General features: G+C 33.1%; 1 protein-coding gene across 9 annotated transcripts in view; it reads right to left on the bottom strand.

The window, feature by feature from the left end:
• The window catches only part of ZC3H13 (zinc finger CCCH-type containing 13), a 72,008-nt gene that overhangs the window by 38,508 nt on the left and 18,823 nt on the right, over positions 1-14,677 (bottom strand). For 6 of the 9 annotated variants that reach the window (XM_051983817.1, XM_051983818.1, XM_051983824.1 and 3 more), the window contains exons 7-9: positions 9,049-9,246; positions 4,683-4,856; positions 406-716 (exon numbers count right to left, since the gene is read on the bottom strand). In XM_051983817.1, the coding sequence (XP_051839777.1) occupies positions 406-716; positions 4,683-4,856; positions 9,049-9,246 (683 nt within the window). The remainder of the gene's footprint in view (positions 1-405; positions 717-4,682; positions 4,857-9,048; positions 9,247-14,677) is intronic. The other 3 variants (XM_051983822.1, XM_051983823.1, XM_051983826.1) reach the window with 1 other exon arrangement.

Here is a 14,677-nt window from a genome sequence, read left to right as displayed (position 1 = left end):
GCATGGAATCACTTTAAAGAAATTGAGAAGAAAAAAGAAATAAAGGAGGAAACAAAGCTTGAATAATAAATGGAAAGCCTGCAACTACATAATAAGACCTGTGAAGAAAATATTGGATTCAAAACCCAAGAAACTAAGTTTGAAGTTCAGCTTTGATAAGAGAAAAAAAATTTGTTTGGACAAATCACTTATCTCTGCTGTAGTGTGAACATAATACTTTCTCAATACAAGTGATAAAGTAGCAGCAAAAAGTCCAAATATATTAGAGAAAACTTACTACAAACAGTATAAGGACTGTTACAACAAAACAATTTGGAGGTTCTATGTAATATGTTGTAAATCAATTTTACATCTACAAACCAGGAACTACATGCCAAAAAAACTCCACACTAGAAATGTGCTCACCCTCCCTCCTTTCGTGGCGTCGATCGTGTGACTGTGAAGTCCGCTCATGATCATGCCTTCCTTTGTCACGTCCTGGAGATCGATGGCGTGATGGACTTCTCTTTCTCTGAGGAGAAGATGAGGATCTTGGTGGGTAAGGAGAAGGAGTGCGTCTCACTGGAGGAGAAGCTGTCCTCTGGTAGACTGGGGAAGGAGTTCGTTTTCGTCGGGGAGAAGGAGAATGTCTTTGAATGGATGACCCTGATTGTGATGAAGATGAATGATGCCTGGAAGATAAGGGAGAGTGGCGCTGTCCTGTTGGGGAAGCAGACCTATTGAGGAGGGAAAAGAAATAAATCAATAAGGGAGGGAAAGAAGGAGGGAGAGAATGAGAGAGGGAGAAAGAGAAAGAGAGAGAGAGAGAGAGAGAGAGGGAGGGAGAGGGAGGAGAGAGAGAGGAGAGAAGAGGAGAGGGGAGGAGAGAAGGAAGGAGGGAGGGGGAGGAGAGAGAGCTAAGTGTGAGTGTGTGTAAGTGAAAGTAAATAAAATGTCTATGTGTATATGTATCAAACAACTTTTTTTATTTTCTATGCAATAGAAAAAATCTTCACTAAATACTAAAACAATGTAAATACTGATCTTATACAAAAAGCAAATGAGATATGAAAATTAATGAAGTAGAAAAAATGCTGTGTCCACTTTCTGGACAATGACTAATGATTTTCCCAACTCCGAGAGGTATTCTCCAATGAGAGTACAAGCAAGAGTCTCTTACCTGCTTAAGATTATCCACAGCAGTAGACACAAGTACAGATCAGGGAATAAAAGACATGTGCTAATAGTGAGAATTATATGGTAAATAAGTATAGTATGTACTGTTAAATGCCATAACTTCATGAAAGTGGCTATAAAAGCTAGTGGAAGAGTAGGGGAGGAGAAAATTGTTACTATATGAAACAATATGTGTTGTCTATTACCCACATTTCTGCAAAGACTACTAGAATAAAGGTTACCTGGAATGGATTAGGAAAAGAACAATAGTGTAGACTGTCTGCATCTCACACTGACTGCTTCCATCCCTGGGTCAGCACAGGATGAGCTCTTCTCTAGTTCCTGGATGTATTTCTTCATTAGCATATACTAACACAGCTAACAAATAGCTAACAAACAGGCACACCAGAGCCTCACTACCTCCTAGATATTCTAAAATACCTGTAGGATTTGTCCATACTGAAAATGGGGACTGAATATGCACTTATTAAGTACTTACTACATATCAAGCACTGAGTTAAATACTGGAAAGACTAACAGGAAAAAAACAGCTTTTTCTCTAAAAGAACTCACATTTCTAACAGGGGAAGACAATGCAAGTAAGGTAGACAGAAAGAACCAGAGGTCCTGGGGGTTCAGCTAGATAGCAAGTACCAGGAGTCCTAAGGATGTATCAAGGTGTGTCTGCCCCAGGAGTGGCCTACCACCATCGAGAAAGAAAGAGTGAGCCTAACAGTAGAAAGGAAAGATTCCAGGGTTCTCTCTAGTTGACTAGGTATAGGAGTGGAGGGAGGTCAGTATAGTCAGGATCCAGTCAAGAGAGGGCAAAAGTAAGGAGGCATTAGGGAATGTGATAAACAGCTCTTCTATTTCTGGGGACATCTTACCTAAAATTCTACTTACATGTGTGATTTGGATTCAAATGTAATATAACCTTGATAAGAAAAGTAATTTGTTCATTCTTCCTTCTAAGAAAATACTTTTAATACTTTAAAAAACCCAACTAATTTCCTATGAGACCATTAAAATTAAATATATTTGCCTGAAAAACTCTTCCTTACACACACACACACACACACACACACACACACACACACACACACACACACAAATAGATACATAATGGTAACTATAAAGCATTAAGATTTTTGGTGTTTTTCTAAACTTCAGAATTTATAAACCCAAATAATTTGTTGTTCACTTAAAAGTAGTTACTTTGAGGGGACATGTATTCCAAAACCCCTAAGAAAGCCCAAAACAATTCTGAAACTGTCTTCACAGCCTGCAGCACATTCTTTCAAATGTCCTCAAATCTTCTGTCTTTGAGGTTTACTTTAGTTTTTACAAAAAGCCTAAAATAAACAAGGAGCAATTCTCTCATGAGTAATGAAAATAGATCAAGAACACTCTTATTCAAAAAATACTTTAGGAAGTACATGAGCTGGAATGCTATCCCAGTAAAGAAGCCTATCACTAAAAATCTTTCAAGGATGTCAAAGTTCCTACATAAGGTTATCTAATCTATCAATCACATACTGTTATGATTTAAAAGAAAAAGAAAAAAGCCAAATACCAATTACCAAGAATCTCTCAAGACTATTTTAGAGATTCCAACAACCAAAAATCTTTTCAAGGTCTTCAAAGTTCCATAAGATCTATGAGTATGAGTTCCATAAGAACAACTCTACTGACTTCAAATACATTCATTTTGCCTTCACTTTTGATTCTGATATGCACACTGTTGGGGTTTGGTGAATTTCCTATTTTTCCCACTACAATATTATACTATATTTCAAGGTCATACAGGAAAGATGGTGCTATTATTTTCTTCAAAAACACCATTTTTGTTGGTCTAGGCAGCATTTCTCAAAAGATTAGAACAATCAAGTTGACTATTCTTCAGCATTCAGAACATAGTATAATCTTTACAGAAACTTTATAGGAATCAAATCTCTAAACTTTCTAAACATTTTAGTTGATCTGGTGAAGAATTCAATAACCCACGTTGTACTTTGACAGGGCATCTTCCTTTAACTACTTCAAATAATTTTTCAAACATTATTCCCTTAACTTCCTATTTGGGCAATGTCTCATTTAACTTTGCATAGATCTTTATTTCCTTTGCTCTAAGTGAAAGTCACTTACTTTTACTTTTACTTTTAAAGAGTAGATTTCTAGAATCATGAAACTGAAAACACCACTACATTGTCACAAAAGCTAGCACAAAAACAGAAAAGTAACTGCTATGCATTTGAACATCATAAAAGTATCCCTGCTACAATCAATCCAAGCCAATTTAAGAAAAAGATTCTTATTACAATATGTATTACAATGTGTAAATGATAAATGAGTTCAAATTAGGTGCCAATCTAAAACCAGATTTACATTTAGTTCTAGTAATTAAGATCTATCACTCTTAGATTATCAAATTTTTGAGAGTAGTGATAGAGATGAAATTTTGAAATGACTTGAGCAAAATTTAGCAAATTTCCCCAAAAACTTGTTTCTACACATGGGTAAAACATTTGAAAGCCAACTGCTAAAGGGCAGAGACTAGGACTTCAAAATCTCCAGCCAGAGAATTCAGTCATTAATGATCTGAGCAGTCTTGAGCTTGGAATTATGATTCATTCCATGTCTCAGATAACAATACCAAGCACAGAGGCTAAAGTGTGCTTAGGTACTTGGATCAGAACTGGGACATAACAGATACATAATACAAGTACAGTTTATATAGCTCATACTTGGTTTAACCACCTGCCCTAGATACATTTACAAGTACAATGTGTACTCTAACATTCTCTTTTTAACTCAAGCAAAAATAATCAAATTCAAAACAAAACAAAAATTTGAACTAGAAGTCAAAGTTTCAGGGAAAATGAAAATGGATTTGCTGAACCAAAAAAGGGAAAATAAAAAATACAGTCTTTACAGTACTCCTAAACTCAAATTTGTTGACTATAACAATATATTAATTTATAGCCTCAAAGATCTAGCTTGCTCAACATCAATCAAAAATTGTGTTGTAATTTGCCTGTTTTTAAATTTTGCCCCATTTCAGAACAGAGTGTTTTATTTTTAAAGAAAATCACCAAAAGGTCAGGAGGAGAAGCTGAGAAAGAAAAGCTCCTTCTGTCCATGAAGGTAAATTCTTAAGCATGAACCAATTTGATAAAACAAAATTTCTCACCCCAAAAAGCAGGTAACACTTACCAACCTTCCTCCACAAATTGTTTTTCTGAGAGTGTGCTTATGCAATGTCAGCTAGGTTGTAATTTAACTTCTTAAACAAATCATGTAAAAAGTATGAATCTGAATAAATGGATTATGAAACACACTAACCAAAATTTCTTAATACTATCTCCAAAATTTCTTAATGATATCTATGACGACAAATAGATGACAAAAAAGCACCACATTATAGCTATCAAGCTCCTTTACTTCATATAAGAGAATTTTTCTTCTTAAAATTAGACAAATTTCTGAACCTAGATCTTACTTCCCTATATAAGCCTATGTTCTCCCACCTGCGAGATGGAGAAAAAGAATGCTTTTGAGTCGATGATTTTGTTGGAGCCCGAGAAGCTTGTCGTCTCTTTGCAGCAGGGGGTGAATATTCCCTGGAAGGGGAAGAATTACTGCCAGAATGATCTGCAGGACTGGGGGAACGCTTTTGTCTATGGGAACCTTCCGAAGGATCTCTATTCAGAAAACATACAAGTAGTAACTTGTTAAACAGACATGATGAAAACAAATGATAGAAGAAATGATAAAACAAGCAAATAATATCTGAGCCAAAGCACCTTGAAGAAGTAGCCTGTATCAGACTCCAATTTTGCATATGGTAGAAATAGTATGGGGGAAAGGAATATGTTTGTAGGTATGCATTTGTGCAAATATATACACATATGTATATATATGTATATAGTATGCACACTATATTTCCAAATTAAGGAGAAATAAGATATGTCAATGCAACTTCCAAATCCATATAACATTTAATCTCAATTAAGTTGTAAAAAAATCTTTAAGTTCTGGGTAACATGTTTCAATAAAAGAACCCTGCAAAATAGCCATTCTACCAGAAAGAAGAAAAAAATCTTGTTTCTGACATTATATACTGGAGACAATGAAGACAAGTAGTTGGAATACTATCTACAAAGACAATGTCAAAGAATCCTACTTTGAATTCCAGAAATAAAGAAAGTAAAGCTTCAAAAGTGGGCTGTTTGAGTTATTCCTGCTACAAGTGAAAAATTATGGTGAAATAGTCAGTGGTAAGATCATCTACCATTTTCTACTATTGTGGGGCTTTTTTTGAAGACAAGCTCGTGAAACAGGGTAAAAAGCATTTTTCAAAATTAAATTTTTCCATCATACAGATATATATATACCTGTTGGTGAGAAGTCCACAAAAGATTTACAATAGGGGTAAAGGTGTTTTTTTTTTTTTTTTTTAAATTCAAAAGATCAAGAAATAACAATTGAAAATGGCAATTGTTATTCCACATGTATCTATAATAAACAATATTACTTAAACTAAACTAGTTGACTTTATGGTTAAAAAAAAAAAATAGGGTTTATTTAACCCTATCTAAAACAAATGGAAAAAAGGAAAACCTGTTTAACCTCAGCACAGAATTAGAATTATTCCTAAATCAGCTGATGGTCTGGATTCTAGCTTAAGTTCAGAGAATCATTTAGAACTGAAAATGATAAATATTTTGAAAGGCTGCTGTTAGTAAAGGAAATGTCAAATCATCTTTGAACTGGCATTATCCAAAATAAATGAAATAGTGAATAAAACAAAGTAAATGTAAAATACTCAGACTTTTGTATACTGGAAAAGCAAAAGAAAGATACTAATTTTAGGTTTAAATTTGAAACACATTTATTCAAAATATTAAGCATTTTTAAAATATTTTCCCAAATCATATCAATACAAAAGAATCAATTTTTGGGTCAGCCTTGAAACTTCCTTTTCAAGACCATTTCATAAATAAATTAAATAAGAATGTATTCTACAAGTTAACTTGCATTAAGAAATGACTACATAGGGAAAAAAAAGCATTCACCAAATTTCTCAATTCAAATCAATTATCTACATTTGTTCATACAATATATTTCTATAAGAATAAACAAAATCCCTAGAAACAAGGCCTCTATTTAACAAAAATGGTCGGATCACAGATACAGTTAGGTGAAATGCTGTGACTAGTAATCAAAGAGGGTGGCTACACACTGCCTAGGCACCTAAAGTCAGGAAAATGTCTATGGCTATGACTATGTATATCACTAAAGAGGGGACAATTCAGAGAGTCTATATAACTACAAAAATTGAGAGGGCCTCCTTTTCTGAGAAAGGAGGGATGAAAGAATTATCTGACTAAAGCAGAGTAGGATAGGAAATGTATGCTCTGGAATCAATGAATCCCTGAAGTTTCTATATAATTTTATTGTGGTGATGATGTTTCTGACCATAAAATGTTTATTTATAACTTATCTTTCTTTCTAATTAACAACACTGGTAATAAAGTACTTTTTGTGAAAACACAGTAAAGTTTCATAAACATTAAAAATATTTTACTAACTTTTAAGTTACTTACCTTAAAGATACTAAGTACAAGTTGTTGTTACCCAGACAGTATGAAGAATGAACCAAAAGTATTTCCTATCTTGGTTCTGTACTTGGCTTTTAAAAATTTAATCCATTTTCTACAATTCAGGGTAATGAACCATGAACTAAGTCTAAAAATTTCTCAAACCAGTCCTTTTAGAAGAGTTATAAACAAAAAACAATTAGCTCCTACAAGATGATAAACACCTCTAAGTCAAATGGAAGATCCTTAAGAACGAGAACTATTTCCTTTTTGTCTCTCAGAATCCCTAGCATATTACAAAATATCTTGTACAAAGCAGGAATTTCATAAAATATTTTCTTAATTGAAACTACAGGATTCAAACCTGGCTTTTGAGCTTCAGAATCTTTGATCTAGCCAGAACTGTCCTTTGTTTTCTTGGCTTTGTTCTCAAAGCCCAAGCTGTTGAGTCCTGATTTCTCTTGAGTCACAAGGAAGTGAGCTCCAGAATTCCTGGTAGAGAATTAAGAGGACGGCTGCAAAGTTGAAAGTTGCCAGTATTAAACTGACTGCAACGAAGCTAGAGAGCCAGAACAGAGGCCCTAGGGAACAGTAAGTGTCCTGCAGCTGCAAAAATCATGCACTTTTCTCTAAAGTACAATTTAAGCTATGGATACGCACCATTAAAAAAAAAAAAACTATGAAAATACATAATCATTCCCAGTGGTGATTATTCAAACTACAAAATGATTCACAATGGGATTCCTCCAAATAATAAGCATTTTCAGTACAATGAAATATATTTACAAAATCAACTCAAGAATTTGAAGGCAGAGAAACTTAAGCTAAATGTTAAAAAAGTAAAAGAAAAAAAAAAACACCATGGTAACTTCCCAAACTAAAATTAAAAACAGCCTTGAAAGGATGTTAATTATAACATTTGATTTCATTTATGATTTAATTAAAGTCACTTTTCAGGACAACATCCATTATATAGAAAAAGCAAGAGATTATATACGAGACTTTTATCATTTAGCATCTTCAGGAAATAAGACTGGTCAATTTTTTAAAATTACCACCTTACCAGGAATTTATTTAGGGAGTAATAAGAGAGACCAAGTTGTTTGCTCTTTTATTTATCAGTAATTTCTGTAAGCCAAGTGCCATAGAGAAATGCAAAGCAACAAGCATTTTTATTAAGCGCTTACTACGTGTCAAACTAAAAATGGTTTCAATTCAATATAAGCAGCCTCATTTCTGCCCTACAGAAATGAAAAAGGGTTATAATTTAGCCACATGAATTTGGTTTCACTTTTACTTATATATCCCTAAAAAACTAACAGCTGCTTCCAAGGCTTTACACCCATGACCATAAATTTTGAACTAACTTGTTATTGAACAAAAGATTTGTTCAGAAATAGACCCAAAATGGTAATGTTCAGAAATTTATAAATCCTGAACTTTCTAATCACATAGTGTTGAGATCTTTCTTTCACAAAACAACTCACTCAACAAATTAAGGTGATTCTTCTAACTCCCTAAAACTAAATTCAAATAATATATTTTATGAAACCATGTACCTTCAAAAAGGAACAAAAGTGGTTACTAAAAGAATTTTGTTAATTATTACCTGGAAGTCAAAAAATCCACAGATGGAAATCACTGTGGCAGAAATTATTTATATCTTCATCTCTCCTCAAGAACAAAGGAACTCTGACATATAAAGACTTCAATTGTGTAAAAACATGATTAAACTAATCAACTAGCAAGGAGTATCAGACTGACAGGACACCAAAATAGTAAAAACCCGTCTTTTGAACAGTAAAATAAATCTTTTTCTTAAAACGAAAGAAAAATCTGTGAGATTTACCTAAAATAGTACTGATTAGTACATATGATTGAAAAAGAAAAAAATCAAGAACTTTTTAGTCTTGCACATCAAACATATTTCTGAAACCACAAGAAGGTGGGAAAGTTATCTAAAAATGTTTTCTTTAAAATGCATGGTCAAACATAGATCTTACTATGATGACTCATAGTTCTAAAAATAGAAGCATAAAAGAAATTTTAGAAAATTGTCTTTCTCCTTTATTATATCAAAATAAATATATCTCCAATGAAAATACCTCCTTGATGAAACATAATTTAGGTGGGTAATTCTTTTACCTAACAATTCAGTTTCCCTAATTAAAATATGCTATAGCTAAAAAGTTTGTCAAACATTAATTTTCTACATTACATAAGAATAGTGAACAAAACAATAAAAATCCAAAGGCTAAAACAAGATCATAATTCAGAATACAATCCTACTTACCTCTGCTTTTCTTTTTTTTCTTTATGTCTTTCAATATCCCTTCCTCTATCTTTCCCTTCTCTTGGCTTTTCTTCAACCCGTTCTTTTGCTTTATGTTTTTCTTTATGCTTTTTCCCCAAAGCAGTTTCTTCTTGTATAGGAGGAGGTGGGCTAGGAGTACGAGGTCCTTTCTTTTTAGTCTGGTTGCTTTTAGAACTCCTAAAGGCACCAAAAAAAAGTATTAATTTATCTTTAAAAAGTTAAATTACTGGGAGACAAAATACTTTCAAATTCAAAGGGAAATCACTTTGGTAGGAGTTATTTATAACTTTCTCTCTCCTAAAGAACAAAGGAATTCTAATGTATAAAGACTTAAATTGTGTAAAAACAAGACTTAGAAAACTAACCAACTAGCAAGGGATATTTCAAACTGACAGAACACCAAAATAGTAAGAATCTGTCTTTTGTAACAGTAAAATAAATCATGAGATTTTGTAAGTTAAATTTCTTTAACAGTATTAATAAAACTTTAAAAAGTAGCATATATGAAAAAATTTAACTACCCTATTTCTAAAATGGCCTTGTTGTTTAATTCTGTTCAATTCTTTGAGACCCCATTTAGAGTTTTCTTGGCAAATATACTAGCGTGATTTGCCATTTCCTTCTCCAGCTCATTTTGCAAATGAAGAACCTGAGATAAACAAGGTTAAATGACTTAGAAAAGATCATACAGGTAGCATTTGAGGAATATTTGAACCCAGACCTGCCTGATTCCAGGCCTGGTGCTCTACCCACTTATATTTCCTACCTGCCCTTAATATGCCTATATGTATTTTAAAAAGTAGAAATAGTAGGTATGTTGTTGACAAATGAGGAATTATGCTGGAAATGTCAACTATTCCCTGACCATAAAAACTAGGAACAATTCAGGATGCAAGATCACAGAATAACTATGACAAACATCCGTTGATATTTATATAGCACAAAGAAAAACTGGGAGTGAAATCACCAATTCAAATTAGCCATATCCTTAAAGATTATGCTTGGGGAGAGCTAAGTGGTGCAGTGGATAGAGCACCAGTCCTGAAGTCAAGAGGACCCGAGTTCAAATCTGGTCTCAGACACTTGACACTTCCTAGCTGTGTGATCCTGGGCAAGTCACTTAACCCCAAATGCCTCAGAAGGAGGAAAAATAAAAGGTTATACTTGATACAAGTTTTTATTTGTTCATTCTTTAGCTAAAACACAAGTGACCAATTGATTTCTATATGGTCACCTATACATGGCATTGTATTATGTGTAGTTTAGTTAATGTCTTTCTAGCAAATTTTAATTCAAAATATTTTTTAAAAGTTAGGTAAGTTTTACATATTTCTTTTAATCATTTACTTACTTAGATTTATTGCTAAGCTTTATCATTCTTTGTTTTGAAGGCTTGATTTTTGATAAATCCAAATATTAAAAAGACATCTTAATCCAAGAAAATTTGGAAATAGGAAGCCCAGTCATAAAGGCCATTTTTTTTACATATTTGTTTACATTTTTTTAATCAAGCTTTTCTCTTCTAAATTTCCCAAATTCATTTTCTCCTAGACTATTTTTCTTATATACTTAAAAAAAAAAAAACCATAAAATTCCACTTCCCTTTCCTTTCCAAGTTCCTCATTTAAAAGTATTTAAGAGTTGAACACTCAGTCAAGACATTATTAAGTACTTCCCATGTGTCAAATACCTTAAATTAGTTTTAAAGGTCATTAAAATCTTAATGAACTCTTACTTAGGGTCACTTCCCACTACCCAGTCCTATCTCCAATTCTGCATCTTTATGGATCAATCTATTACTTATAATACCACAATACAAATCGAAATTCAAGTGTTAATATTGTTATTACTTATGTGATAAAAAGCTGTGCTCATAGGATTACAGAGAGTTGCGGAAGGGATTTTTGAAGCCATCTAAAACAACCTCCTGATTTTAAAGATGAGGAAACAAAATTACAGAGAAGTTAAATATCTTGTCCAAGGTAATACAGGGAGTTTGATAGGAGGTGAATAATCAAATCTGTTTCATCTATCAATGTTAGTCTTATCTTCCAATACTCCTGTCCTTACTAGAAATAAGAATTCACTATATGAGCACACTAATAGTTATACCCAGAGGTATGTTGCATTTCACTTTGTTACTAAATATATCTTAAGCCTTTCATATAGTCTGAACCATAAACTGCCATGCACCTACTAGTTCATTTATAGACTGCCCTACTAAATGCTTATTTCACTCTAACAATGCTTATAAAGATCAAACAGAACATTTTCCAGATAGAAGCATGAGGGTTGAAGATCCATTCTCCATAGTTTATATTACACTATATTAATTTCCTTCTTACTGGCCCAATTCCTCCTCTAAAGATGAATTTGTTTGACTAATCTCTACATGTTACCAATTTTGGAGATTTTGTTGTGCTATCTGAAGAAATCCAAGAATTTATTCACAATCTACAGATTCAGAAAGATTTTTAAAACAGCTTTATGCCAATTAATTACTCTTTGAAAACAAAACCCCCAGTAAAAAAAAGACATACTAGTATTGGCTTGCTTTTTCATTCTTAACTCTTTTCTACACCTCTCAAATTCATCCTCTCCTAGAATACTCAAACTCAAAGTATTCAATGACAGCAGTATTATAAAGAAACAGTAAACATGTGTAAAAAGCCTCTTCAGAGTACAGAGCACTATGCTAGACAACAGAGGAGGAGAAACAAAACTTTAGAAAAGACAGGACCAGAAGGAACATACACTTTAAGTGATAAGATATCAATTTACACTATTATGTAGAAAGTGCAATGTGAAATCTGAAGAGAAGCTAAATTATCAATGGTGAAATAGAAAGGAGGGAGGGAGCTTTCAGTAAAGACTCCCAGGTTCAAAAGACTAAAAACCTAGACTAGAATATAAGTAGCAAATACAAAATGAAGGATACCAAAGTACAGCATGGATCAAAGATGGTATCAAGAATCAATTTACACTAGAGTTCTAATCCTCTCAATGACCCAGACAACTCTTTATGAAAAACAAAGGATCTGTTAAAGGCTTACTCTGTGTTCCAGACATAGTACTAATTGCTGAGGGTACAAATAAAAGCAAAACAATTTCTGACCTCAAAGAACTTACATTCTAGTAGGAGAACTCAACAAGGTGAAAGGGGGGAAGGGGGAAATGCGAGGGGTGGGGGGAGGGAGAAGAAAGGAAAAGGAGAAAGTATTCACAAAAGTTCTGAGGTGGGGACAACTGGAAAGTGAAAGCAAAAGCACATCTGTCAGATCCAGGGGAATCAAATGTAGAGTCCAAGTTTCTAATCAGGTAAAGATGGTTAGAGATTAAGATAAATGAACAATTTGCAGGAAAAGAATGGATCTGCATTGTTGAAGGAGCCTCACTGAGAGCCACCTAATGATGAAATCATAAGCCCAGGCAAAGCAAATCAATATACAATATATATTTGTATGTAAAATACACACACACACACACACACACACACACACACACACACACACGTCTATACACAACATCCTAAGATATAGCCTCCTTGCCCGTTAGATTAATTTTCTCCTTTCTCACATACTGTCATTAGTCATTTCTTAGTCTATTTATTCTTTTATTGTGCTTTCTACTGACATGGTTTAGTGAAAAATTCAATGGAAGTCACAATTGTCATGGCAAAAATAGCCAATTTTCATTTGCAACTGTGCAACTTTCTTTCAATTTTTCTTATAGAATTATATATGCAACACAAAAGAAAGTTTTATTACTTCCAGAACTAAGTAATCTTCTACCATATCTCTGTTTTGACCCAAAATTATATCACTCACAAAATCTCAAGATTTTGACCGTAATGACTTTTAGCTAATTACCCAAAATCATATTTCTCAATAATAGGCATTTGCTGATTGTTTTATTCATCTAGCACTCATAATTTGCTGTCCTGTCTTCTGTTAATAATTATTTTGTGTAGTAATCAAAAAAGTTACACATCTTTAAAAAAAAAACACTACCCAGTTTATTATTAGAATCCTAGGTTCAAAATGACACTAAGATGTTTTCAAAACCAAAACCATCTTTCAAAGGATAAAAATCTGGCACCAATAAAGCCAGGCTATTCAGAAGAAGCTGCATAGTGATAACCCCTCTTTTCCCTGCCCCCCTCCCCCAAAAAAAAGTGGAAAAAAATTTGATCACAAGTAATATTCTTGAGATATGCAGCTAAAGAGATTAAAAGGAGACTACTATACTATTTAAATTCCAAAATTTTTACTTTTATACGTCTTTCTTTACAGTCTCATTTTATACATGAAACTAGGAAACAACAGACATCCAAACAAGACAATAAATATGAAAGAGGGTTTTGGGTTTTTTTGGAAAGCATAAAGCATCATTCAATCAAACTATAGAAATAGCCCATTTCTCTGGGCCAATTTTCAGTAATTTAAAGTATAAGACGTAGAATCCAAATTAAGCAAACCATTTTGAGCCCAAGATAAATACAGACAGTAACTTGTTTTGTACATTAATTAAATTTGTAGCCTTATGATGTTATTCTAAATTTATATGCTTAACGGCAGTTTTATGATTTTTTGTTTTTAAAAAATAGGATACCTTATCTAATTCCCTATAGTCATAGTTCTGCTCTTAAATTTAGCTGGACTACAGATCAGAAACAGATGAGCCGCTGAAAAGACCAACTGAGAAATGACTAATGGCAGTATGTGAGGAAAGAAAATTCATCTGCTGGACAAGCACAGATCATATGTTATAGGAAGGGATGTATTAATAGACCTTAGGACATTACTATATTGTCACATAATTGTTTCTATGAATCAGGAAGAAAATGTTAAATTACATTTTGGATTGTAGCAAAATATCCTATATTACATTTTGGGGGGAAAATGATCTAAAACATTAAACTTTTTTAATGTTTTGGCAAAGTTTTAGACTTTTTGGAAAACTCCCTTACCACAAGTTATGTAGAGTCAGCTAGACATAATGAAAATAACACTGGACTTGGAATCAGAAAACAAGAGTCTAATACTTCTAAGTCTCAGTTTCTTCAAATGTAAAATGAGGATAATATTATTTGTACCACCTACCTCACAGGAATCCTGTGAGGAAAAAGATCTGTAAACTTAATGGGACACAGAAATATAAAGTATTATTATGATTCCTTAAGGAAGTCTGATAAAGTAATGGATGCCATATGAACTCAGTGAGATAAAATTTAAAATGATGGAGAAGGGAAAAATCAAATAGAAGATACATCATAAAGTTATGTTTTTAAAAAGATGAATGGAGTTTAAGATCCCAAGCAGCATCAATAATCAAATGTCTAAGAATCTACCACATGGCAGGTATATGGCTGAGGCACTGAGAATACAATGACAAAAGTGAAATACTTCATCCCTGCTCTCAAAGAGTTAACATTCTATCAGGAACACTGTGTAAATACAATAGCATGTAAAAATGAGAGTAATTTGAGAAGAGAATCTAAAAAATGAAGGAGCAGAAGGAGAGAAAGCTTTTTATAGAAAGTGGCATGTAAGCACAGTCTTCAAGGAAACTAGGAATTCTCATCAAACAAGTAATTATTAAAATATGT

Source organism: Antechinus flavipes, chromosome 3 (genome assembly GCF_016432865.1).
Source record: "Antechinus flavipes isolate AdamAnt ecotype Samford, QLD, Australia chromosome 3, AdamAnt_v2, whole genome shotgun sequence".
NCBI classification, from domain to species: domain Eukaryota; kingdom Metazoa; phylum Chordata; class Mammalia; order Dasyuromorphia; family Dasyuridae; genus Antechinus; species Antechinus flavipes.
This window is presented reverse-complemented; position numbering and strand designations above follow the sequence as displayed.